General features: G+C 37.8%; 1 protein-coding gene across 1 annotated transcript; it reads left to right on the top strand.

The window, feature by feature from the left end:
- Positions 1-2318: 2318 nt before the first annotated feature.
- LOC125679992 (zinc finger MYM-type protein 1-like) lies at positions 2319-3308 on the top strand. The gene has a single exon (XM_048919441.2). The coding sequence runs from the start codon at positions 2319-2321 to the stop codon at positions 3306-3308; it is 990 nt and encodes a 329-aa protein (XP_048775398.2).
- The last annotated feature ends 10779 nt before the right edge of the window (positions 3309-14087 follow it).

Below are 14087 nucleotides of genomic sequence, written 5' to 3'. Positions count from 1 at the left end.
ATATATGTACATGCATATTATGTGTCTAAGTTGTTAATCTGTGATATGTCTGTGTGTATATGTACATGCATGTTATGTTTCTAAGTTGTTAATCTGTGATATGTCTGTGTATATATATACATGCATGTTACGTGTCTAAGTTGTTAACCTTAATATAATTGAAATGAATTCAAGAACAAATTTTGAATAATTGGATGTATTAGTTATGTTATATTTATTGATATAAAATTTGATCATTAGGAAGTCACTTGGAGCTCCAAATTAAATGTATTTTTCTCTTACATAATGATCTCTCTCCGTATTGAAACTTAGACTTGATGCTGTTATAAGACAGTAATACCCGCACGCAAGTGTTTGCCTTTAAATATACTGTCCGTATATTGTTCATTCAATTCATGTGCGCAACAATTCAAACCCGCATTTAAAAAGTCCTCCCTCTCAATCTCTACCCAGAGTTATTGTCCCTTACACCTCTGTCAACGTCTTAAGGGTTGACATACTTATTTTATTTGTATTCCTTTGTGAATATGTGATATGTCTGTATATGTGTACATCATGCGCGGATCTAGAGGGGGGGGGGGGGGGGTCCGGACCCCCCATGGAATTTGCAAAGATAAAAAAAAAATTACAATATAACGATTTATAAGAATAATGAGTTGACTGTTATTATATTACAAATATTTCTGAATAAACTTTCTTAGTATTATAATGTCATTCTGAGGTTAGAATCAAATCACAAATGTTATTCGAGTTTCTAAACGAATCTAAACAGGAACGATTTGTTTAATATCCTATTACGAGGGATTGACGTCATAATCTTGTCATTATGCTACTGCATCGTCATAAAGTCATCGGCTTTAGTATACCTCTGCTCCAGACTCAATGTGACATACTAGTATTCGTTTATCATTCTAAGTAAATATTAATAGAATTCTCTCACAATAATCCGATTATCATTTCCTTCCAATTTTAACTCTTGCTTAGTAATAGATGCAAAATATATCATGGGTGAAAGGGATTTTGATCTTTTACATGCCTCTTTACTGAAAGCAGCAGCAAAAGGCTGGCAAGCCTTGCAGCTCAATGTATCTTTAAAATACGAAAGTTGCAAGAAAGACTACACCTATGATCTGAGTGTATTGAGGTTCGATATATTGCCCAGAGATGGTAATCTGGACAAAATTGCCGAGGCTCTTTATCCAGAAGATGGCCCAGTAGATATTTGTCCTGTGAAAGTGTACGGGGATGGCAATTGCTTCTATAGGGCCCTATCTAAAGCCATTTTTGGTCATGAAGAGAGACATATCGAACTTCGTGTCATGACCGTATTAAAACTTGTAAAAAATTCGAGAAAGTATGCGTCACAGGCAACTTACGACAAGATCTGTTCTCATCCCACAAGTGTACAATATGTTGTGGAGACGTCAGTATCGGACAGATCACTTGTACCGGGGAATTTTCTCAAGTCGATTCAAAATGAAACTCTAAATTCAATCAAATCAGGGGAATATTGTTCTTTGATTCATTTTTTCGCAGCGGCAAATGCCCCGAATCATCCAATATATAGCATTTATCCAACAATACAAAATGTTGCTGTAAACAGACATTTTCTTCATCAAGAAATAAAGCCATTTTCAGATGAAAAGATACGTCAGGGTTCCCCCATCTACATCATGTGGTCACACACTGAAAATAGCAACCCAAACAATTGGTCACCAAATCATTTTGTGGTTTGTTTCCCAGTTTTACCCACTGAATCCAATGAAGCCTGTCCATAAAAAGTCTAAACTTTGTATTGATTCAGATGATACCCCGGAAATCACCATGGACTCACAAAATGAAAAGACGGACATTAAATCTGATCACAATGAATTTATTAAGACAACAGAACATGATAAATATAAAACGATTCGGATTTTTCTGATCTTGGTAAAATTGTAACAGGTGCAATAAAGTTGAACACAATGTCCTCATCTGAAAAGATAAGTTATATTCAGAATCAACCCTTGCCAGACGATGTCGCCAAGTTAAAAACAGGCCGTGCTCAAACAACGAATACGGGTGAACTCAAAAAGACTTTATCATTTCAATCTTCTTGGATGAATCAGTTTTCATGGTTGACCTTCAGCAAACTGTTAAATGGCGGTCTGTGTAAGTTTTGTGTCATGTTCCCTCAGTCAGATGTCCAACATCAAAATACATTTGTTACCCAACCTTTAACTGCGTATAAGAAAGCCCTTGGAAAAACATCTGCCCTTTTAAAGGATCAAAATTCAGAACACCACAAGAGTGCCAAATCTGTTTATCACACAACCAAGATGACATCCGAAGTGCCATCTTCGTCTCTTCCGTATAAACTCAATCAGCAAAATCAGGCACAGTATCAGCACAACATAAAGTTGCTTGAGAAAATAGTAGATGCGATCATTCTTTGTGGGAAACAAAATATTCCTCTCCGAGGACACAGAGATGATACCACAAGTGATTCCTCAAATAAAGGTAATTTCCTGGCAATATTACAGCTGTTGGCAAAGCATGATGAGCAGCTCTGGTCTCATCTACAAAAAGCAAAAAAGAATGCCCTATATACCAGCAAAATCATTCAGAATGAGGTTATCCAACTCATTGGAAATCACATCACAGGTAAACGTTTGAAGGGTTTACAAGGGAGGGTTTTTTATTCCATCATAGCCGATGAGGTAACTGACAAGTACGCTAACAAAGAAGTTTTAGTCTTGTGTCTCAGATTTCTAGATACTAGAGAACACCCTGCCATCATTAAGGAGGAATTTCTTGACTTTGCAAATAAAGGCAGAACTACTGGGGAAGCAATTGCTGATAAACTTATTGAAATCCTCCGCTTGCTTGCAATTCCGATTGAGAACATGCGAGGACAAGCATACGATGGTGCAGCAGCAATGGCATCGGAAAAACGGGGGTGTCAGGGACGAATCAAGTCTCTAAACCAATTAGCTTTGTACACACACTGTCGGAGTCATGTATTGAATCTGAGCATCGCTTCAGCCTGCAAATTGCCCCTTGTGAGGTTTATGATAGATGTCCTTAATTCAGTGTTTATTTTCTTTGACAGTTCCCGTAAACGACAAGGGTTTCTTGAGACTATTATAGAAAATGATGGGTCTGTAGATTTTTCCAGGAAGAAACTAGTTGGACTCTGTAAGAATAGGTGGGTTGAGCGTCATATCTGCTTTGATGTGTTCTACACTATGTACAAGTTCGTCATCAAATGTCTGCAGCATATTCTCAATCAAAACCTTGATGAAAGTACCAGTGAAGACTGGTCTTGAGATAGACAAACTAATGTGACAGCACAGGGGCTTTTGGCTTCGATGACGTCCTTCTCTGTGTTGATAACATTTGTGTTTGTAAGGTATGTCCTAGATACAATAAAGCCTTTGACTCTCAATCTTCAAAAAAGAGATATTGACATTTTCACTGCAAGTAAGTTAATTGAGGAACACGTAGATAGGATCAAAGAAATTCGTAGAGCGGTAGATACCGAATTGGAGTCTTGCTTTGAAGATGCAAAACAAATTGCAGACGACCTTTTTATAGTGATTAAAACCCAAAGGGTTTGCTCCAAGCAGGAACACAGAGAAAATGTCTCCACAAGTAATCCAAGAGATTATTATAGATCTGTCGTGGCCATTCCATTTCTGGACCTTTTCCTCAGTGAGTTAAATACAAGGTTTCAGAAAGAAGATCTGGCGGCATATTCGATATGCTCTTTGTTGCCTGTCAATGTGACAAATATTTCACACGAGGAATTGTCCAAACTTGCCTCAGAACTAATATTTTGGGGGAGCGACCTGCCTTGTCTTTCTGTAAAGGACTTGGAGAAAGAACTCAGAGATTGGAGACGTTATTGTGTTAACATGAGCAAAGAAACTTCAGACAAGCTCTGCAATCTGCTCAATCTTTTAAACTTTGTAATGGTCCCGAACGTGAAAATTCTTCTTCACATTGGATGTGTTTTACCTATCACAACATATGAGGCCGAAAGATCCTTTTCTGGATTAAGACGCATCAAGAGTTACATGCGCAGTACTATGCAAGAGGACATATTGACTGGGCTTGCACTAATGCATATTCACCATTCATTAGAAATTGACAAAGGAAATTGTACAATCATTTATCAGGAAAGGAAAACGAAGATTATTTCAGTCAAGTCTCTTTAGCTAAATAACACTTCCTACCCGAAAACATCAATACAAGACAAAAAGGTCGCCCGCGTTGTGTAGTGGTTATATAGAGCGTTTCCTTCGAGAGTTGGAAAATAAAGGATTGAACATTATATCACGGGTTCGATTTTGTGAAAAGGTTCGACCCCCCCCCCCCTGGAAAAAATTTCTGGATCCGCGCCTGTTCCCTGTCCTAATTTGGTAATATATCAACCATCGTAGATAACGGTATATAAACTAGAATGGGACCAGTAAACATAAATTCAAGAGAAAGCCCATTACAAATCTTGAAGAAAATAAGAGGAATTGTTGTTTGGGTATTCAAAATAGCAAGACAGCTATGATGGGCCCCAATACATTGTCAATTTTGTTTTTTTTTGGGGGGGGGGGACCAAGATATATGGAAGCTTCCCACTGCACTTGTGTCTATATAACGCCAAATCAGATAGATCACATGGTAACTGTAATTGAAAGCCTAAATGAAAGTCATGCCCAACATTGTGTCCATGGGTTGTTGAGGAGTATATAAACAATAACAAATTGCTGATTCATTGACAATGTGACAATATAAACATCCGTGGCTGAACTGCTCATGATGCATCTTCCAACCCATAGCACCATGTTACCCCAGCAGCACCCACTCGAACATCATGCATCTACATCAAACTAACTTAGGATTATATGTCAAGGAAAGCTATGTACAGTAAATAAAACAAATTTCAACTCCCCTTTCTCACTTCAACTATATAACTATCTGCAAAGAATCTCAACGACAAGAGCAATGTACAATGTACTTGAATTTGAGACACATAACATTGCTAGACAATGATAAAGTTAAGAACACACTAATATTACAGGGAATGGAAATTCCTATACATGTATATGCAACTTGTACCTGTTGACCATCCAGAGACAACAGACTGCACGTGGTTGCACCCTTGGTATGGAAAACCGTTGCTTGTCCCAAGAGGGATGACCAAATGTCACAATCATATGGAAAGCCATAGGGGACCCCTAGGTCATGTTCTATATATTTCATTGTAAATCAATCCTGGTCGGCCAGGATATGTTATCCTGGCCAAGTCAGGATTGCAAACATGACCAGCCACGATTTTCAATCGGCTTTCCATACAATCAGGCATGTCATATTCCGATAGCGTTCCTGTAATTGGTCCAGTCACAGCTCTGATGCAACGCTCATCTTATCCTCTATGCTTAAACCCAGTTGTATTTAGAGATGGTCCTCTTCCTGGGAGGATCTCAATCACTCGAAATATAAAATCAGCATTCAGTTAATCTGCCATATTTCATTTTTTTTTTAATAGAACACACTGTTTTTCCCTATTATAGCTCTAAAACTTCATTGTTATTTCGGATTTCAAACATTTCGGTTAAGCATCACTGAAGAGATATTATTTGTCGAAATGCGCATCTGGTGCATCAAAATTGGTACCGTATAAGTTTTACATTATGATCCCTGGGTCGAGGCCTCTGCTGGTGGACTGTTAGTCCCCGAGGGTCTCTACAGCCCAGTAGCTAAGTACTTCGTTACTAGCTTGAAAATACAGACATATATTTAATTGCTGTTATAAAATTTAGAAATTCATTTCTAAATTAAGGATTATCTCCATCACGCATAGCTTTTACCCTTAGACGAATTTGATTCCACTTTTTTGGCACACTGTTTTCCCCTATATTGAATAGCTCTAAAACTTCATTGTTATTACGGATTTCAAACATTTCGGTTGAGCATCACTGAAGAGACATTATTTGTCGAAATGCGCATCTGGTAGATCAAAATTGGTAAAAATAGCTGGAAATTTTTATTGTTTGTAAGCTTACATTTATATCAGTGATCAATTTTCTTTCCTTCTGTGAAATGATATATTGTACATGAAATAGGACGCTCTCTCTCTCTTGTTCAGTCAATGAATATGGACATGCAGAGACCGTAATTATGTGGTTCCCAAAGAGACAATAAAACTGTATTTTCGTTTATATATTTCCTTTATATGTGTATTTGTGTAATCAACTGTTTATTATGGATTGCAAATGTTTGCGTATTTTCACACAGATGTATATTTTCGATCATTATTCCCTTATTTATATATCCAAGTTTGTATAATATGATCATTGATAAATTTTTAATTTTGCACGCAGTATTTCTATAAACTGCAAAACCCCTGACCAGACAAGCATTCAATACAGGAATTTTTTTGACTCCGACATCTCCCCTGATTGAAGACATTCTGTTTGGTACGGGTGAAGTGTGTCGCAGTCTGTATAATGGAATGACAACGTGTTGTAAAGTTCTAACGAGATACAAATGGAGTTTATAATTTTGTTTCGTGGATTTATCAGAATAAAGAGAATCTAATATTTTCGGTAAGTGCACATCTCCGATACCTGTTGAATAGATGTCCGCATTTAATACGGTTGGGGGGGGGGGGGGGGGCGAGTATGCCATATGCATTACATGTTATGCATATCGCATGCACCTGTATTTTGCAAGAATTGATATACATAAATGATATATTTTATGCTCTTAGCTTATTCCATTCTATCAGTATGTAATTGGCAAATGATTTCTCCACATTTATTTCATAAGAAACTGCAAATACTTGCATGCACTTGCAAGAAAAGCTTTATTTGCACTTTTGTCTAAATTATCTAAACTTTCAGAATGTTTCATTGGTATACAATAAATATTTTGTAATTTTGAGCTAAACGATGTTTTAAGGTAAGGTTTGTGACATTTTGACATGTAGCAAACAAAGTCATGTTGCATATCAGTATGTTCAGTAGAAATTTATCTTTTAAAAATTGACTTTTTAAAAACAATTGCCCGTGTCGTTTTTTGACCAGATGGGCTTATTTTTGTGATGTTTTACATTTTCGGGATCTTTGTACAAAAGGGAATACTAGTGGTATAAAAACTACACGAGGCAAACTTATGGGGTAAAAAGCTGGTAGAATTTTTAAAAGGGTATCATCTATAAGATTATACTAATTGGTAGAAAAATGTTATTTAAAACACAAAAAATAACACTTTTTATATCTTGAATAAAATTTAAATCGGTTGCTATGGCAACAAAAATGCATATTGAGCAGCTTTACAAGACCTACGTCAGAAAAAATTCACTTTAAATATAATATTTGGACCATAAACATTTAAGAAAGCATATATAATTACTACCCACCGGGCTTTGTTTCCATGGTAACAGATTAAAAAGAATTATTTCATTTATGCGATTTGTCACTTTGTTTTATAATTGTACAACTTTTGAAGAGTGCATTGAGCATTTTCATGAATAAGATACAATTCCAGCCCAAAAATGATATTTATATTTAATTGTCAAGTATTGTAGTATCACATTTATTAGAAATTAAGATGTTGAGTTTTTTTATTTCTAAATACAATACAATATTTTCAATATCTTGGCGGGTTTTCCACGGTCCTGCTTCGTCATAAATCCATTGTTACATTAGCCCGAACCTGTCTTATATACTACATCTTTGAAATAAATTCCCTATTCTTGTTCCATTGCTTGATGTTTGTTTACATAGTTCAACATACAACTGTAACCTTCGCGACACTATAAAGCCCGGTTAGTGGTGAACCTAAGGGGGGGGGGGGGGGGGGGGGGGGGGGGGGGGGGGGGGGGGGGGGGTTAACGTAAAGTTAGTAAAAATGACACTAATAAATCTGTTTTATGTCGACGTTATCAGATGTTCCTCGGACAAAATTAAGACTATGTTAAGATATACTAGAGAAGACCCTTCTTTTCTTTCTTTTTTATTCATATCACTCGCGTTTTCTACATTTCAAAGTCCATGCGGTAAATCGCTCTATCAGTGCAAGTACTAAGATGTCTTAGCATTGAAATAAAACGTGCATGTAATTGGAGAGCATTGTCAGGTTTATTAATAAAAGAATTGGCTTCATGATCATAACCTGACCTAGGGTATGTTAAATTTACCTAGAGAAGCTATTGTGCTAAATTAAACTTAATATACAGCACAACCAGCCGCAGGACATCTGACCTACTGCCCGAATTGAATAGTGACCTTAACCTAATATCTGAATAGACCAGTAGGTGTGTCGAAGCTTAACTGGCTGCCCTGTAATCCCTCAAAGGCTGCTTAGCAGCTGGAATGACAAGAGTGATACAAGTTTAATATTTATTAATTGGATCAGAAACAGGATGCAAATTTACATATATGGTGGAAAGGGTCGCATGCAAACTTTTTGTGGGGAACTGGGGAGGCGGCCAGTGTGCCAGTTTGACTACCAAAGTAGGAGCAACACAGGGGGCCCTATGTCGACATAGGTGCCCGAACCTGAACGAGTCCCCACGTTCTAAGGGAGGTAGAAATCTCTGCGCATCTCACCGGTCTCCTGCGTGCTACCTGGTTTAATTAGCAAGTGCGGAGCAAGCTTGTAGACCCTCCTACAGTTGTCGCAACATGCACCAGCCTGTAGCATCCCCTCCCTGAGTAGGAGGTGGATGTGGCCCCAGCTATGAACTAGCTGAGAGCCCCACAAATTAAACTTTAGCAACTTATGCAAGAAATTAGTATTTTCTATGAATATCCACTGACCCTTGACCTAGTTTAGTGGTCGTATGGAGGGTACACGTGAAATACCTGCCCCCTGCTTTAGTAGTAGGTGGGGAGGTGAGCCGGTTTTGGCGCAGAATTAGTGATCAACTACCCCAACGCACTCCCCAGTCCGCCACAGACATTGGAACAATGTCCCCCACAAAAGTTGATATTTGTTCGTTTTTTTCATTTCTTCATGCATACTTGAAATTGGAGGCACTTAAACAGTGGGGTGGGCGACGTGCACCCTCGTCCGTCGCCCAGGCGCGAGGGGAGAGCGTTTATCTCTGCTCTCCCCTCTTCGAACCCCCTGTGCACTCTCAAGCAATGGTTACTAAGACCAAGTTATCACCAAATTGACACATTTCGGTAATCGCTCTCAACTTGAAGATTACCTGAATTTCCTGCAATTTTTTGGTAATATCTAAAACTTTCAGGATTTCCGACCAGTAATTAGATTGAATTTGAAGTTGATCATTGCAAAAAGTGTAACCTCGAAGGTAATAAATTAACAAGGTCATCTCAATTCTGCGGAGTGGGCGACGTGCACACTCATCCAGGCACAATGGGAGAGCATTTATCTCTATGCTACCCCCTTCGAACCCCCTTTCGTACTCTCAAGCAATGGCGACTTAACCAAGATGTCACTGGTATCACCAAATTGACACATTTTGATAGTGATTATGAAGTTGTAAATTATTTGAGTTTCCTGCATTTTTCAAGGGAATAGCTAAAACTTCAGGATTCCTTACCAAAATTAGACTGAATTCTGAAATGACCATTTCAAAATGTGAAATCTCAAAGGTGACGTAAGATTAACAACAAAGTGGTCGCAGTTCAGGCGGACTATAAGACTTGTCAGCTCTTGAAAACTCCTTTGATGGAAAGCAAAAATTTGACAAAATTTAGCAAACCATCTCCCAGTCCTACTGGAGGAAAATTACGGCGGCCCATAACTGAAACTGGAATACCTCTAAAGGATTCCGGTTGATTCTGAAGAGTTTCAGCAGAAAATTCTAAGAGTAATTTTGAAGTCTGAATTCCGTCTTCGCTAGCAGTGTCTACCAACTGGTAGTTTTAAAAAAGAAATTTAAAGATAAAAGATAATTGAATTTCAATTATAAATAATAAAATATGATATTTCCCAACTTTGAATTGAATCATAGGCTAATGTTTTCATTTTTTACAACAACAGCACGCCGCGCTCCCACTTCCTAAGTAACAACGTGTAGATAACAAAAAATAATGATTAATAAAATTGCTTGAATAAAACAATTTAAAAGTATTGTGATTTTCACCATAAGTTTGATCATTTTCATTATTATTATTATTATTTTACCCCCGAAATGCACCCGTGACAGTCAATGCCCATGATACACAATCGTATCATAATTTAGGTCTATCTAACTTCTCCAAAAATAAATTTAATAATAATTGCACTGTTTATTCTAGAAAAGCAACAACGCTAATTACAGTTGTTTACAGAAATGATATTACCAATTAGTGTTTCGACAGTGATCCCATGTAAACATAATATTTATGTGACCGGTCGACAGGGGATGCTTACTCCTCCTAGGCACCTGATCCCACCTCTGGTGTGTCCAGGGGTCCGTGTTTGCCCAGCTATCTATTTTGTATTGCTTGTAGGAGTTATGAGATTGATCGCTGTTCGTTGTCTTCACCTTGCATTTACTCGCAGATTTCATACTCGCTTTCCTCGCTACATTTGGGTCGCTATTTGTATGCACTGGTGGCTAAAAGATATAAGACGCGGGAAATTTGTCAACATCGTTATCCATGGTAAATAAATTAGGCCCCTAAAACCCCATTTTTAAAAAATATCTAACACTACTTTTACAACAGGTTGATCGACGAAGGTCGCATATGACGTCACTGTAGCACGTGACTACCTATCTAATTAACTAGGCTTTTTGACATCGGGACTTAGATTTAAGTCCGTATTGTGGCTAATTATCGCAATACTTCAGCGAACGAACTATTACAATTAATTTCTATAAGCATAAGGAAGAGAAAATGCATATAATTCTGTATACTTTGAAAACACGAGATGTGCCCTTTAACCAAGTGCCTTGAATCATGAATGGCATTTTGGCCAAATAGATACAATCAAAATTGTGCCATAGGTTTGCCATTGGGATACATAATAATAGAGCACCGGCGATGCTAGGTATATTAGGTGGTGTAGGACATGACCAGGATATGAATTGACATATGGCGGCTGCCAGAAGATACATATAGAAACTAAGTCTGAGTATGGTATCGCCCTATGGGCTATGTTGTGCGAGTGCTTTACGACAGCCGGTAAAATTTGAACTAAGTGAATATTAAGGAATATCAAATAAATGCAGCGACTCACCATGTTGACCTTGAGAAGGGATGGTAGCCTTCGTCAGGGATTAGACGACTATCGCCGCCTGAATAGGTACCTCCTGCCTTATGGGGAGGACCAGCGTTGTCGTGCTTCACTGCCTTATTGGTATGCCGTCCTTGTCCCGAGCTCCAGTCCCGTGGAGATTCGGATTAGAAAGGTTCGTGTGTGGTGGCACGATAAAAATCGCTCCCCGCAAAGCGGCCGAGCACAGGCCAAAATTTGGAAACCCATCGCCGACAGTGGAGACGATTCTATTCAAGTTGACCTTGAGAAAGGAGAGTAGCGTTCGCCTGGGATTAAACCTCCATCACCGGCTGAATGGGTACCTCCTGCATTTAAAAGGGGGGGGGGTGACCATAACGTTGCCGTGCTTCACTGTCTTGCCCTCCAAGTCTCGGACTCAAGTCCCGTGGGGATCCAGGATAGAAAGGTCCACATCACCCATCGCAGTTGTAACAGGCCTTCAAATTAAACCGCGGGTCCGAGTCACAGCAGGCGGGGCGGTGGCACGATAAAAATCGCTGAGGCTGCCCGCTAAGAGGCCGAGAAAACGCCGAACTCAGGCCAAAGTTAGGCAACCCATCGCCGACAGTGGTGACGATTCCATTGTTGGATGAGATGTTTTATTGTATTGCTTATAGGAATTAGATAGGTCACAGTTCGTTATCTTCACCATGGACAAAACCAAACAAAAACCAATTGATCGGTATTGCTTCTATCTGTCCCTTTCTTTTTTTTTTTTTTTTTTTTTTGGCTTCATCCTGTTGCTGCACTGGTAAAGGATTGTTTGGCCGCGTATACGATTGCACGATGTTAATAAATTAGCTCGATGGCAATGGATTGTCATTAAGAAAATCATTTTTCACAATGTGTTGAATCTAAGGTTTGAGCAGAATGAAAAGTTAACTCGTTCCCCGTTAGGCGGAATTGTAAAAGCAAGATAGTTCGAACCAGGTTTATTTCGTAAACGGTACGAACTGTATTAGCCAATCTTAATTAATTGTGGTCTATTTGATATGCATCAAATAATCTTGATTATTTTAAAAATGCTTGGGAACAAAAATTCCTAGCTTCGTTAATGTCGAACCTTGTCTTTGAGGATACTATTCACAAACAATGATTGATTATAACAGCATAAAAATAAATCCTACTTTCCCTATTCGTAGAGATTACAATGTATTACATGCCATGATCACAACATAATTTTAATGGAAATTACCCGTAGCACATACTACATATGTATAATATAAAAAATTGTAGACTTTTATAATATCCAAGAAAATGATCTATGAATGATCATTTGAGAAACATTATTATTATTTTGTCACAGATCGAGATTTACACATACGCCGCTTGACACTTGACAGCGGTAGTAGATAACAAGTAAATATTATGACATTTCCCCACGATGCAACTCAGTCGTAACTACTCGGCTATTTCCGTAACCGCAAATGAACCTCGTATGTGGATCGACGCCATCAGAGTTGGTTGCTACGTATACGTAAACGTAACTTTGACGTCACAGTCGTACGTTACACTATGGAACGTGAACTTTCAAATGCATCTAAGATATTATACACATCTAAGGTATTGTACCACTATCAATTTCCACTTACATGTTATGTATTAGAGTGAATAAGACGTTAATGATACCAAAACTGAATCTGTGGTGAAAATATAAATAACATATTATTCAGGAATTCGGTTCTGGCCTTTTAACACTCATCCACGGGCGCGCTTCCGGCGAAGAAATGCATCGATTTGATGCAATTCTTGCGCCGATCCACGTCCGAGTGTTCTTACCGGTTACGGAAAAGGACGAGCGCGTGATCCGATTGGATGCAACTATGACGTGACGCATTTTTTCATTATGACGTCATAAAGCGCGAAGTGCATTGAGGTATATCAAGAGTTATCTCCCTGTTGTTGCGAACCTTACCTTAAAATGTGACTTTGTTTATTTCTCATTCCCTTTATATTACTATCGGAGATGTGGACTGGTCGAGTCCACCTAGAAAAATCACTCAGATGTGACAATCACATTTGGGGTATAAACGGGTTGAGTAAATTAGGCTACCTGAGAGAAATATAGCGGATAAGATGAGAAATGTGTACGTATTTATTAATTCATGTCAGCTTTAACAACAGAATACATATTGTTGCTTGAAAATTGTCATTTATTAATGACAACTTATTTACAACCTTTACAATAGGAAGATCCCCGAGTATCAAAATTACAACACAGACAACCTAAACAAGATCTCCTTAATTTTTATAAATCTTGTTAAATACAAACATAATAAAATAGAAAATTAAAGTGGCACCTTAAAATTTTGCCATAAAATCCAATGACAATTGGATTTCCGCCACCAAAATATCTTCCTAGTCAGAAAAGAGATTTCAACTTCAAACAATTGTAATATAATAAAATGCTATCTGTCAAACAATGTAACAAAAGCATTGATAATAGTACTATTGTTATCTTCAGCTAAGCATACATTTGGCACTGTTTTACCACATTATAGAGAGGTTACTACGGATAACATAACAAAACAATGGTTTAACGTTGAATGTTATAAAGCTAGAAAATGTAGGAAAATTCGACGCAAATACAAATCATATGGAAGTTCCCGAAGTAACGTGTCTAAAATTGAATTTAAAAATGCGCAAAGACAATATAAATCAATTTTGAATAAATCATTCAAAAGATATAGAGCTGAGTTGCAGCATGACATTAAGAAATTGAAAAGCTCAAATTAATCTAAAAGAATATTGGAAAATTGTGATTGGGTTGTAAAACTCGTCATATTTCCTATTAATCAATAATCAAAAGTTAAATTTTATGATTGATCGTTATGGATTTAACACCGTTATGGCAATATTTCAGCCAT

Source organism: Ostrea edulis, chromosome 2, assembly GCF_947568905.1.
Source record: "Ostrea edulis chromosome 2, xbOstEdul1.1, whole genome shotgun sequence".
NCBI classification, from domain to species: domain Eukaryota; kingdom Metazoa; phylum Mollusca; class Bivalvia; order Ostreida; family Ostreidae; genus Ostrea; species Ostrea edulis.
Note: the sequence above shows the minus strand (reverse complement) of the source record. Positions and strands in the feature narration are given on the sequence as shown.